We start from the raw sequence: 14,554 nt of genomic DNA on the forward strand, positions 1-14,554 counted from the left end.
TATTACCTCTATTGTTCTTCAGTAATTGCTTTGCAGTGAATATAGCTTCATGTCCCAGTCTTCAGAAATGTAGCTGCAGCTCACAATGCAAATATCTGCCAGTTGGTTAATCAACCTTTTAATCAACAACACTGACGACAAAGACATTTGCCAGAAGTCAACACGCCCAATCGGAAAATTAAGCGACTATAGAAATAGCGCATTTTGATTGGAAATCATTAAGATAGTTTAAAACAAAACAAAACAAAATCCCTGCTAAAACTTTAAAAATATAAGAGATATACAGATGCACTGCAGCATAAACCATCCACCAGTAAATAACTAAGTATAAATGGGTGGGATACACAGTGTTAGCCATGAAGTTAACAGTCAGTTCTTCAAGTTGACAAAATGGACAAAATGTACTTTAACAAGGGCCAGAGATGGCTAGATGACAGGGTGACAGCATCTTCAAAATGGCAGGTCATGTGAGGTGTACCCACAAAAGTGTTCGAAGAAAGGGCAACTGATGAACTGGCAACGAGGTCATAGACACCTAAAGCTAACTACAAGGCTGGTGATTGAGGTGTAATGGCACAGAGGAGATACTGCAGTGAAAAAGAAGAAAACAGAAGCTGGAAGACGGCCATCCTCTGAGGACAGGGAGCAAATATGAATTGAATATGCGAAATGTATTTATAGTGATCCTCCAGCAAGTTTGTGAAGTGAGAGGGAACATTTTTGGAAAAATGTCATCAGGAACATCCACAACAAGAGGAATATAAGAAACACACTCAAAAAGCTGGAGACAGTGATTAGCTCCTGAGGATCTGCACTCTTTTTAACTTATTATTCTGTAATTGTTATATTTCCCCTTACTTTGGCAGGAATAATGGACTGGAAGAACTTTGATATGTAACACATGCTTTTCCCATTTATTAATTATTTGTTTTACAACACAAACAAATTAAAGTAAGACTGTCAGAAAGCCTGGAGTACTGTATGTAAAGAAATAAGGGGCAGTTTAAGACTTTCTACGAGTACTGTAAGCAAGTATCTTTTAAAAATAGCTCTTTTAATGCATTCTGGCCCTTTGTCTAAATGCAAATGAAGTTTCAGGTCACTGAAAACATCGTCTTCCTTTTCTTCTTTTGGAAAGCTTCTAAATTTATTCTAAAACTCTGTTTTTGGAAACTCTGCTTGCAGTGTGGAAGCGTAGACAGGACAGAAAAGAAGACTTATGGCAACGATAACAGATACCCTGTTTGCTACCTGGCCAGGTCTTATCAGTCGAAACATGTCTTTCCCCGAAGCACCCAGCTGCTTCCTGTTTACGGTGCATACCCCGCTGTATGTGAATGAATGAAAAGTGTGCAAGAGCGCTTCGTGCAGCTCAAGATCATTTTTGTTATAAGACAAACACACAAAAAAAGACGAAAAAAACAACAAAAAAATGCTGTCATGGTCAAGGGTTACTGGGACGACCACAGGCAAGTCTGTCTTTGATATTCCCTCCACATGCTACCACAGGTAGTTCTTTATGTTGACCCTTTTTAAACACATAAACATAGGAATTCTGGCCCTAGTATAGTGAACCCTTGGACCTTGTGACTTTGTTACTCGTTCCACATAACAGTCTTAAAAGGAGACAAAATTAAAACCCGGGTTGCTTAGAAACAAGCCCGTTGATTGCCTTGACAATTGCTTCAGAGACCTGCTGGCGTTTATATGACATGGCCAGAGAAAACAACCTTGACCTCGTGCTACAAATGCCTCGCCTCAGCGCGCAAACCGTGCATTTCCATATTAACTATTCAAACTTCAGCTGTTCTGTTTGGTTTTGTGTAGTGAGTGTGTTCGTGTGTTATTTCTCTGTAGCTTGCACAGTCTGCTACAGCGCAACAGTGGAGCACTAACAACAAGCAGAGGAGGCCTCTGGTCGTTCTTGGAGAGAGGCAAAGTAGGTTAAAGTTTCACGGTGCTGATGATTGAGTCCAGTTGCTGTGGGCCTCACAGAAGCTTCTCATGATTGCACAAAAACACACACCAGGGCAGAGAGTGAGAAACGTGCACGGGCACATCGCACTGTGAAACAGTGATTTCTTTGGAGCCTCGAATGCCCTAGATGCATCGGCAGCTCTCAAATTAAGCAGCTCAGAGACGGAGGAATCAAATGCGTTTCCATTACGGGGCAAATATTCCATCTCCCCCCTGTCATAACGACACTGTATGGCAGCATTATGGGGAAATATCAAATTAGGCTGTTTCATTTGGAGGACTGTTGTGCATTGCGAGAAGCTTCGGAGATCAATTGAGCTGCTAGGTAATGAGCGACAGCGGCCTGCTCTAATATACTCAGTAATGTTCTTTTGATTGCTTTGGTTAATCTTGCTCTGTCGAGCAAGGGAGGCAACCCTCCTCTTCTCCCCGCTTTGTAACACGCTCATCAGCCCAGGTTAGAGGGTAAACTAAGAAATAGGGAGCAGTGTTAAAAAAAAATCTAAATGAGATCAATCAAACTATTAAATCTGGATAACGTCTGCACACGTTCCGTGCCACTAGGGATTCATTATACTCCTTGACGACGTCGCCTATTTCTGGTTTCATGCTGAAGACTTTCCATAAAAGAAGACCCAGCTGAACAGGCCACAAAGTACGACCTCCAGATAAAGTCTCGCTAATGTGCCGATGCCGACGTGGATGGAATCAGACGCATTGTGCCGCTCTGATCTCAGAAAGCAAATCGTCTCACTCGTGCGCCGCTCACAAACACGAGTGCTGCTCCGGGACACCACTCACAGCTGTGACCATTTTAATATCCCCCGGCCCAGATTCACTCCTTTGCACCTTTTTACTCTAAGAAAAAAAATGCTAAGAAACCTGTCTAACCCCTTTTGCAATATGCTGCACCGCACTACTGCATGCCACACCATCTGCCATGTTTTGCTGTGCAGTGTGAATATTTATTTGCTCGAACTGTACTGCTCAGCATCCCCCTACTGACCGCGCTGATCAAGCTCTGACGCGGCAGCCACGACAGAGGTGCTTTGCGTGACTTTTACCTCTCCACGTGGTCCAGGTTCCCCGATACGCCCAGTCCGCCGATCGTGTACAGCTTGCCGTCGTACACCAGGCTGTTGTGCCGACAGCGAGCCACGGTCATCCGGGACACCAGATTCCAGTTGTCCAAAAGAGACATGTAGCACCACACATCAGCCACCATCACACCTGACTCTGTGCCACCTGCAATGCACAAAAAAAAGGTTTATTAGAGTTGATAAGCAGGGCGATCAAGAGATCTGAAAGAAAAACAAACACGCCTCCTTCAGTTTTCCTCTGTCGTAGCAAAAATGGGCTAAATCTTCTGCTTTGGTGTATTTTAGTCGCTGCTGGGGTTTGTGGAACTACTGCTGTGGCAATTATAGGGCTGAAGATTAATGACTGGTTAAAACCAGACCTGTCAGGTGCTTCAACAAAGTGAGAAGGTGCTGAATGATTTCATCACTATCAAAATCATCCACGCATCCATCATTATTGTCATGTTTATTAACGCTAAGAGAATGTGATAGTCAGATTTCCTCTTACTACCGGCTTCATCGCAATTGTGTTCAACAAAGAAGTAAATAACCATCGATCTTCTCTTTGACCTCGGCTCAGCGGACCGGTATTTAATCAGCAGCCTGAAGAACTGTGTTGCATAAGTGATTCACCCCTGATTTCACGACATTTCTCATCTCTTGGCCTGGCTCTCCTGTGCCGTGCTTTAAGGTGCCTCCCATCTCTTGAACTCTATTTCTATGAAGTTCCCCAGCGGTTTATTTACTGTACTCATGCTTTCCAGATGGTAACCTTGAGAAATCAGACACCCACATGTATGTCCCAGTAAAGCTCGGCGCCGTTGATGCATCACGTCCTACTTTGCTTAAATTAAAAACTGGATGTCCAAAAATTTCCTGCTCACGACTCCAAATTAGAGGTAATTGCAAATGCCCCCTGAAGTCCCCAACACTTGTAGCACTTAATAATTTCTCCGCTAGTCTGAGTCCCTCATCTAATAATGTTCAAAAAGAGCTCCACAACCGAGGTGTTATTTATGACTGTGTTATTGTCTAAGCGGTCAGGTGACGGAAAGTTAGTGCTGCTTTGGCCAACCGAGACAGCTGACCAAGATCGGGTTATTCCTTCCTTGCATACTTAGAAAAGGTCACCCATGCTTCTCTCTCGTCTACACTTGACTTCTGCAATGCACTTTACTCTGGTATCGGCACGTGAAACATTTAAATAATGCAGCTGTTACAAAATGCTGCTGCCAAGATTTTCAACACACAGTAAGCGAAGCAACCACCTCACAGAAATCCTCTCTTCAGTGGTTACCCTGGAGTTTCAGAATTGATTTTAAGGTTTTACTTTCAAAAAGCCTTCAGTGCTCCGGCTCCTGCCTATATCTGCAATCTGTCAACTCCCTACGAGACCGTCCGCTGCTAGAGATCCACACCTCGACTTTTTACCTCTGCTGCCCTGTGACCCTCAAAGTGTGGACTTTACTGCCTAGAGATGTGAGCCAGATAAACTCTGTATCCTCTTCTTAATCTTTTGCTAATACTTACTTTTATTGCGTTTCTTATTTTTATTACACAATTGCCTGTATTTATCCAACGTCTTTTACATCAAACACACCCCCAACTGGTCATGGCAGATGACTGCAGTTCTGCCAGAGGTTTCTTCCTGTCAAAAGGGAGTTTTTCCTTCCTGCTGTCACCAAGTGCTTGCTCACATAGAGTCATCTGATTTTACAAAATAACCGCCGTGAGGCAACTGTTGTGTTGATTGGGTGCTATCTAAACGAATTTAATGAAATTGAGTTTATATCTAATATAGTGGTTTCTTTTTACTTCTATTACATGTATTTTTTTTGTTATTTTTTAACACTTTGTAACTTTCCGAAAGTGCCATAGAAACGTTTTCAGTCTCCTTTCCCACCAAATCCTTTATTTCAAACTTCACAACTCAAACACAAAGAAAAAGTTGTGTCACAAAAGCTGGAAAATGAGAATGACTGTGTTTCCTCGTGCGATTCAACATCAATGAGATGTGATGAAAGCACAAACAGGGGCTCCTTTACCTGCACAGCACCTGCGCCTATTAGATTAGAAATAGAAATGAAATAATTTCAGATTAAAGAACTATTTCTGAATTTGATTTTTAGCCCTTTATATTTAATAAAAGTCACTCTTAAAGTACATATAGAAGTTCCCCCCACCCGCCCACCCCTCCAGTCCCCAAGAGGAACAGTGGCAGACTTGGACAACTTGAACCGTCAGAAAGTTGTTTGCTGCTGAGTCATCCAGCCAGCCAAGAAAACTGTACTTGTTTGAGCCGTCTTCAGAGCAGCTCTCTTAGCTGTGTTATTTGACATGTGACACCAGCCGTGATTCAGTGACCCTGTTCAGATTGCGAGGACGGTTACAGGCCGGAGCCTGTTGATTGGCTGGCTAGAAAAACCCTGATTTCCCCACTGGCTGTCTACCTCCCAGAGGATACATGCAGACCTGTTCCAATGCCCAAAAACACATTTACATTTATATGAAAAGAGGGAGAGGAAAAGGTGCATGCAGGAAAAAAGAAAATCCCGTTACATTTCCACTGTGTAATATGAAGGTCTGAGTACCGTGTGAGAATCTCGCACAAATGAACCATGGAGGCAGAAATTCAGTCTGCTGGTAGAGAAGCAACCTAAACGTGTCTCATTGTGGGAGTCGCAGAGCGCACAGTGTGCCACTATGGAGCAAAACAAAGTGCAGAACGCTGCAGCAACTACAGAGCAAGACAGAGAGGAAAAAGGTCTATTAAAAAAAAAACCAAAACCATTTTATATAAAAACGACTCCTCTAAAAAGACATTTGAGTTGTCTGCAGCACAGGGCCGAGCAACATGTGACTAAGCTTTGAGGTTGGCCCCCTTTTAAAACTCTTGAACTGTTTCATAAAAGGTCAGAGAAGAGACCAGCGGCCTGGGTAGATTCACTCGGCCAAATCAAAGTAGCCACAGAGGAAAAACATCTATAATAAAAAGAGGTCACAAATGTCAACTTTGAAGACAACTTCGTGACCATCTTTAACTCACGTTTGGCTTTCCTAACCTGACGCCGTAATGTGCTCATAAGCATTTATACAGCTACAGGCTGCGTCATAAAAACCAAGAAACAAGTTTATATGCGAATTCTAATCTCGCCTCGAGGTCCATTAAGCCGCTACCCTGCAGCTTATATAGCACTATACGGTCTACTTCAGCAATTTGCCTTGTTGCTCGTCTGTGCTGATTAAAAAGTTGAAGTATGCATGCTGAAGTTGATTTGACCACTGCGTTTGCTGAGATGGAAAATGAACTCTGAAACTGAACTTGAGGTGGGATTTTTTTTTGTTATTACAGCTCGTTGCAGTTAATGGCACTAAAGCACGTCTCAACAGATGATGTAAATGACACCCCCCCCCCCTCCAAAAAAAAATCCATTAAGTCTGCCCTTACCTGGGTTTGACAATAATCAATATTGTTCCACACAATAAATCACGAGAGGAACTGGCTGTGGGATGATGAGAGTCTATAGTTATTTGAGCTAAACATGCTCACAATGATAGAATTTAATTCACGCTTAGTAATTTTTTTATTGTCAAAGGCCAAAAAAATTAATAAATAGAAGAAAAGTAGCTGAGTGTGTTCCATTAAGGTCATAAATTCAGTTTTGAACTAAAACCTGACCTGTTAATTTAACCTGTGAATCATCCTGTGTCAACCAGAAGTGATTGGGCTAAATTTCAAGGGAGTATTTCAGAGCCAAACCTGGCTGTAAAGTACACGAGTAATCCCAAAACACTCTCATGGGAAAAAAAGTTTACTTTACTTAGACGTTTAACAGTTTAGTTTATTTACACATTTAAGGATTACCCTTTCAAAACTGCCCTGTTATTAAGTCCCTCTATCATTTTTCCATCTCCGGCCCCACACCACTGAATGTCTGTGACAGCAACGCCACAGTTATACAGCTGGAGTGGACAATTTAGCTCACCTGACAGGTAGATGTTGTCTCCCGCCGAGATGACACTGAAGAACTCGCGGTCGTAGAAGGGCAGGCTGGCCAGTGGGTACCACTTACTGTTCTGGGGGTTAAAACAGGTGACTGCTGTCAGAGAGCGCTGGTTCATCCCGATAGCCTGACGCCCTCCCACGAGAACTATCACCTCCGCTACACCTAGAGGACAAAGAAGCAGGAGGAGGATGGAGGAGGATGATTGCGGTGGATAAAGGAGGGAAAGAGGTGGGAGAGAACAGGTCATCAGGAAAGGTTTCCACCAGTAAATAGAGGCCAAGACTGAACCAAAGGCTCTTTGTGAAGCTCTCAGTGCAGCGGTAACCAGCAGACATGTTTTGTGGCGTGCTGTCTGGCTTTTAAGTACAGATAAAGTATACGCATTGGCTGCTTAAAAAATATTTTTCACATGAATACTGAGAGGTGATAGAAATAAAAAGTTTCTTGTTCTGAGTCAATACGTTTGTCGGAAAACAAAAGAAAATGCAAAGCAGGAAAGTTTCCTCTTGGTCGCAGGAAACTGCTGATTTAAATGTTGAAATTTAACTCAATTACCAAGACTGATGGTGCTGCCATTCGTTTAGTTGCCTCCCAGCTCTCAAATTCTTCCTTCCCACGTGTACTACAGGCGCTTGCCTATAGATTTGCCCAAACACACACACACATGCACTCGTAGTGAAACGCGCACCACTTTGGCATGCCATAAGAGAACTGCATATTGAATAGGAAAATCAATTTGTGTACATTTGTATGTGAAGGCGGGGCTCGTGTGATTAAGAAGATACTTGAAACACGTTCAATGATTATCCCTGTAAGAGCTCACCGGATCTCTGCTCTCAGGCATCCACACGCACACACAGAGATGGTGGATAAAGACACCAGTGATCCAAAACACACAAACAGGTTGGCAGGCTGCCACATGCGTGTCTCAGGTCCTCTCAGTCTTCGGCGGCGGCAGCAGCAGCAGGTTCCAGAGAGCAGGCAAGACGACGAGCCGACAGACAGAAATGAGCTGTGTTTGTAAGCAGCAGGCAGGCAGGTGGGCAGAGGGAGGCGAGCCAGGGAGGGAGGGAGAGGAGGATGATGAGGAGGAATAGAGACTGTGCGAGAGGAGAGAGAAATATGGAGGAAAAGGGGGGGAAAGGTGGAGGCAGGAGAGCTAATCTTCATACACTCCAAACCAGGGCGAACCCCTGGTTCACCTGCTTGGATCGATACTCTTCCTCGCGTGCACTCTCCCGACAGGGCACATCCTCAGGCGGCCGTCTTTTCCTTCTGCTTCTTCCTGTTAAAATTATCCCCTTATCGTTTCTTTTCCCTTTTTATTTCTTCTTAAAATTCACTTGTCTTTCAATGCTGGTAAAAACAGAGGGCTTTTCTCTTGGAAGGGGAACAAGGGTAAAAGACGGGGAGATACAAAAACTACAATGGGCTTTGCTGAAGCTGAGCAAACAGACAGAGCCAGTAAGCGCTGCCTCAGACATATCGTGGACATACAGCTTAGACTTAGTGGACAGCTTAAAGCCGGCTGGCTCTCCTCCAGTGAGGTTTTTAAGAATGTGCTCCTCCGCGTGGGATGCGAAAGAAAGCGATGGCTCGAGAAGAAATTGTGAAAGTGTCACCGCAGAGATGAAGGTTTTGGCATTGTGCAGAAGACGTAAGAGTTTTGCACGCTGCCGCCCGCTCTGGATGTGTTTTAAAGATTTGCAAACTTGAAGTGCAGTTTAAAAAAAAAGATTTAGTCTTGAACTTGTTCCTGTTGCACTTCAAGCCTCAATCGGCCCGAGACCTCCAACAGACCCTGGGCAATCAGCTAGTAAATGAGCGTGCAATTTTATAGGACAGTCACGGTTACAGCGGCGGTTCTTTGCCAAAAAAGCAAAACAAAAGCAAACCAAACAAAAATAAAAGTTTTTGTCTTCCCACTCATGAGACTCCAACCTTCACACACTCACAGATTAATTATACTGACACTATTCTGTTAGTTCTTCCCCGTGATGAGTTTGTTGCTATTACTCTACATGCTTGTACTCCATTTCTCTTGATCACGTGTTATTTTGCAACTTTACTGGACTGTAAACGTGCGACTCTTTTCCTCGCCTTTATAGGATTGAATTTTTCATCTCTTTTCATCCCCCTTTTCCTTCATCTTATTAGCTGTTTCACTTTTGTTGATATTGACTGGCTCAATTAACTTGGCAAAGTTTCTGTGTCTATGCCTGAGCCAATTTGGGATTTTCTTTCTTGTGTGTGCACATCAATCAGTGTTGCACAGTTTAAAGGGCTCTTTTAAAATCTACGTAGGTTTGTATTGTTCAGGAAGACATATTCCATTTAATTGCATCTTAAGACAACGCGGACGATGTATTAAACTGAATTTCCTGATATCACGGGTATGTTTTTGCAGCTGGAATTCTAAAATATGACGATCGAGCTCAACTTTAATAAGACAAACAAATGATTCCACGTGCCGAGTCAACGTGCCTAAGTGGATGCGCACCTCGGGTCTTTATTATCATCTAGTGCACATGCGCAGGGTTGTTCCTGGTAGCTTTCTGCTTGGCCAGACACGTCAGGGAGAGTACACATCTGGGCGCTGACGCTGCGGCGCACCTCTGACCTCTGAAGCCCCGAACGCATTCTCAAGCCCGCATAAGCCGACGCCGGCCTGTCAGAACGCAACGAAACACGAGTACGGCAACCGCTGACGGGGAGTCGTGGCATCGGCTCAGATGGCTGGTGCGTGCGCGCGTCTGTGTGTGTTTTCGTTTTTTCTCAGACAATGAAGCCTCACAGGGATGGCTGTCAGTCAGTGTGAGGTTTGATACCAGTTAGGTGGAGGGATGAAGGGATGGAGAATCGAAGGATAGAGACGAGCGGTTGGGGATGAAGGGATAACCAAGTTCTGACAGCTCTCCTTTTTTTTCCTTGACAGAGTTTATACCCGTGACTGCTGGGGGAGAAAATGCCTCCTCCTCCTGATAGTTACTGACCTTTTGTTGCATTGTTGGTATACTTTCCATCTGACTGTATTTAAGGAAATAAAAACATCAGCTTAACTCAAGGTTTGAGTAACAAACTGCTTTATTTGTGAGTGTGTTTAATTGATTGGACGTTCTGTCCTCTTATCTGTCAAATAACACAAGTGACAATATCAGCTGCATCTGGTTTGGACCTAAATCAGATCAGTTTGGTTTGGGAAGTCCTCTTGAGAACAGGGATGGTTAGGAGAGGTTTTTAAATGTGGTTGCAGATCCTGTTTTTGGTTCCAGTGGGGACCAAGAACATGGTGAGGTAGATCTATTATGTCAAAAGTAGTGGTGCACAAGAGTTTAAACTGGGATGGACGGCTCTATCCAAATACTGACAGCAATGCTATCAATGTGAGGCCGTGTGTCAGGTGAGCAGACGCACGTAGGCTGTAGAGAGAGAGCATAATGGCAGAGGGAAAGCGGTACAGAGAGTCCTTTTAGTCTTTTTTCATTATGAAAGAGCTCACTGAGGTCACCGTCTTTACAATCCGACTGCTTATGGAAACCAAAGTGTCCTCAGGTGGCCATGAACAAGAAATAGAGATACACAGTGACCCACACTGGCTTCAGTGTTCAGACCTGCTAGTTTGGTGGTTTATCAGTAGTAGCAGTGATGCAAACTACCAATGACAGCCCGATCTGGACTTCACTCTGAGCTGCTATAGTTGCATTTTTACTAAAGGTCGCTTATTCAGGATACACAGAGAAACATGTTGATTCATTTAGCTATGTTGGTGTTCCTACATCATCATAACAATGTTTGCTTGGCTAAGTAACGCCATGGCAGTTATAAAACATGGAAGCTTCCAGGTCGTAAAACCTCAGCCAACACGGGAATTCCTTAAAACCTGGTTTCTATCTGAAGTCTGTTTTTGCAGAAAGACTTCTGGTCCCATAGAAGTGCACGGGGGGTTGATCTGATATCCTCGTGTTGGTGTTGTTCCAGGATCAACATTGCAAGTGACCAATCAGAATGTTGTGACGTCATACTTTTGCAACTTCGGGAAAAACCGGCGTAAAACAAAAAACTGTACTAAAGCTGCGTGAAACCCCCTCTGTCCGCCGATCAACGGACCCTAACGCTAACCCTTTAATAAACAGTAAGCAGAATTGATATTGTCCTTGCAACATTGGAATTTCATAAATGCACGAATGGCTTGGCGCGCAAAAGAATAACGTCACAACAATGTGATTGGTCACTTGCAATGTTGAACCTGGAACAACATTTTCATGATGGTCTGGGAACAACACCAACACGAGGATATCAGATCATCCGTGCACGGGGAGGTCTGACTGCAAACGTGTTTCTGCTGAGTTTATGGTTTATGCAAATCTTAAAAATAAGGACTGTTTTGTAAATCTTGGTCATACCTTGTTTTAAAATGAAGGATTATCTTCACTATTTTGTATGGCTAATGATCGGCCCCTTTATACCCGCCACGCTGTACCTGGTGAACAGCACCATACGACAAAGCTGACGCTAAATTGACGCCATGTCCACTTTCTCTAGCTGCTATCTGCACTGTGATGCCACCCGTCCATTCTCTTCTGCTTATCCTCAGGCTACGTCCACACTAGCCCGGATAGATTTGAAAACGGCGTTCAGTCGTTTTCACAGAGTTGTGCGTCCACCTTGAAACGGTCGAAAACGCTTACGTTCCAGTACTGCGCATGCACCAAACGCAAGAAGATTCGATCTGCCTCATTTCTGTCTGCCGTTTATTTACTTTCCAGCTCATTGAAACGTCGGGGCAAAATGTCAAGGAAAAGCACCGAGTTTTTTAAATGGACTGACAATGAGGTGGAGTTGTTGCTGCGAAAACACAGAAGTACAAAGTTGCAACAGTGAGTGAGAATGAAAGAATTTAAAGAAAAGCTATCAGGAGCATGTACAGACTGCTATTAATCTTTAAATTGAGAGCAAACAAAACAACTGCTGTATAATGCCCTCCGCTATCTTAGTTTAATTGGTCACATGACTGCATCACATGACTAAAATGCGCCATCATTTTCGAAAAGTCTCCGTTTTCGCTGTCCACATTGCCACGCGAAAGCACCGTCTTCAAATGTATTCGTTTTCGAGAGCGTTTTCAAAACGCCGTCTCAGTGTGGACGGGAGGCCACGACGGAGAGAAAACGATGTGTTGTCAAACGAAAACGTGTTAGTGTGGACATGACCTCAGCGTAGGAGCTGGAGCCTATCCCAGCTACCATAGGGCGGGATGCAGGGTACTCCATTCTGACACAGATACCCACAGAGATACGGACTCACATTCACAAGGGTAATTTAGAATTACCAATGAACCTAACCCCAGCAATGCATGTTGGCTGTGGGAGGAACACTGCTTGCTGTGAGGCAACAATGCTAACCACCGTCTTGCCCTTGCACTGAAATGGCGAGCATACATATATGTGGCTGTGTGATAACATTACCGGTGGCATGCGAACTGACCAGCAGGGTGGGTATGCCAGGGCTTTCAACCAATGACCATGCAGTTTCACTAAGACAGTGGAAAAGCTCATCTTGAGGCTTCAGAACTGGAAACCAATAGGTGACATCATGATAGCTACATCTACCATTTATTAGTACATTAGCAGAAGCTAAGTCCCTCTTAAATGGAGCTAATGTTCATCAGCTAGACAGAGATTTTTGCCCATCAGAGAAAAATATCAGTTACATCTGTTTGGCATTAGAAACACAGACGGCGGATGAGTTTAGCAGCATGGCAGAGAGCGAGCATAAAGAGGAAAAACAAGGTGACGGGAGGAGGCGTATTGTGTGGCAATACAAAAAGCTCCAGAAAAGGATGTAGTCTGAGGGACGGGCAGGCTTGTGTAAGAGCTGATTCTCAAATTGAAGCCCACCCACGTAGTATGATGTGACCACACACACACACACACACACACACACACACACACACACACACCTGAATGTTTCTGTGCATCACTTCCACCCAATTCAACTAATTGAAACCCATCTTTGACGGGAGCACACGGCCCATGCTTTACCCCATGCTGGATTCTCGATGTGGATGCAAACACACACACACACTTGTACACAGATGTATAGTCAGCAAGGCTGATATGAAGATAAAGATAGAATGAGAAGACTGTTTTTTTTCTCTTTCCCTGCATGCACAATGGGTCTTATATCACCTTTTTATTGGTCTCCTTGGTCTCTGCCTCGTGCTGCGACCTGCCTTTCCTTCTTTCTCTGCTGTTTTTTAACCCCGTGGCAAACATCTCTCTCATTCTCTCAACCTACGGGAGACTTTGCCCTCTCTCCTGCTTTCTTTCTCTTCCGTTCTTTTTCTCTTAAACCCCAAGAGTCTTTGCTCTACCTTCCAACATATTCGCCATTTCATCTTCCTTCAATGCTTCCTGCTCTTTTGCCTTGTGCACTTTTTACCTTTCGCAGCCTTTTATGACCTTGCTTTAACCAGGCATACTTTGCAGCAGAAGGGCCACAGGGGCATTGGAGGTTCGGCTGGGTTGAGTCACAGAGACAAAAACAAGGGGGATAGAAGTAACTCAACAGAGTGGAACTTGAGACTTTAGTTTCAATACAATCCAGACAAGCTGTACTCTCAATATCTAATTACCAGTGTGTACTACAGTACAGCACCGAAGAAACAAATCTCAGCTTTGAAGTTCAGGTACTAGTACTAGAGTGGGTCACCTGGATGATTTATTACACTTGCCTGACCTCTCAGACAGACAAGGTGAATGGACCACCCTCCGAGTCCCACCCAACGTTCACCATGGATACATCCAGATGTTCGCTCGCTTGACTCTTACTGACATCCAATTTATAGCTTGTAAATAAATAACCATTTGAAACTGTGAACTGTGACGCCCAGTTTATCTTATCCTTGAGCAATACCTACATTTGAAACATTATCTATGCAAGTTTCTTTTACATGCAAAACATATACAGCTTCTTAAGGTATTTTTGTATTACGTTCCTCAGAAGTAGAGCTACGATACGGTGCGACTAACTAAAGTTTCACAGTTGCAGATTTTTAAATGTGTGAATTTTGCTTCTTTTCCTTTCAGTAACTTTGATAATTTAACAGTTTGGCCTGTTGGTTGGAAAAGCAGCATTGTGCTTCTGACTTGAGCTCTAAGATCAATTTTTATACTTTTTTGTGTTTTAAAAAAACTTATTTAGGCTACCAGCAGGTAGTCCACATTGAACTCATTCAGCTCCAGTGCAAACTCTTTGAATGTTCGGGCTGTCATTCGCTGCCTGACAGCTTAACCACCAATCAGAGCATATTATAACATACTTCAGGCAAGTCCAATTAGCTACTGATTTTCAGTCCAGTTCTTGTGTAATTTGGCATGCCCATCTTTTCTCCCCGTTTCCCTTCCTAAAGAACCCTTTTTGACAGCCACCCCTCCAAAGTGATTTCTGATGAGGCTTTAGTGAACTGTAGGTGGATCAACTGAACTTCCA

The 14,554-nt window shown here is 43.7% G+C and overlaps 1 protein-coding gene across 14 annotated transcripts in view; it reads right to left on the reverse strand.

The window, feature by feature from the left end:
- The window catches only part of klhl29 (kelch like family member 29), a 271,614-nt gene that overhangs the window by 41,785 nt on the left and 215,275 nt on the right, over positions 1-14,554 (reverse strand). For all 14 annotated transcript variants that reach the window (XM_082506531.1, XM_082506540.1, XM_082506529.1 and 11 more), the window contains 2 exons: positions 7,043-7,225; positions 3,042-3,222 (listed from right to left, as the gene is read on the reverse strand). In XM_082506531.1, coding sequence (XP_082362657.1) covers positions 3,042-3,222; positions 7,043-7,225 — 364 coding nt within the window. The remainder of the gene's footprint in view (positions 1-3,041; positions 3,223-7,042; positions 7,226-14,554) is intronic.

Source organism: Aulonocara stuartgranti (genome assembly GCF_965226115.1).
Source record: "Aulonocara stuartgranti genome assembly, chromosome: 15".
NCBI lineage: Eukaryota > Metazoa > Chordata > Actinopteri > Cichliformes > Cichlidae > Aulonocara > Aulonocara stuartgranti.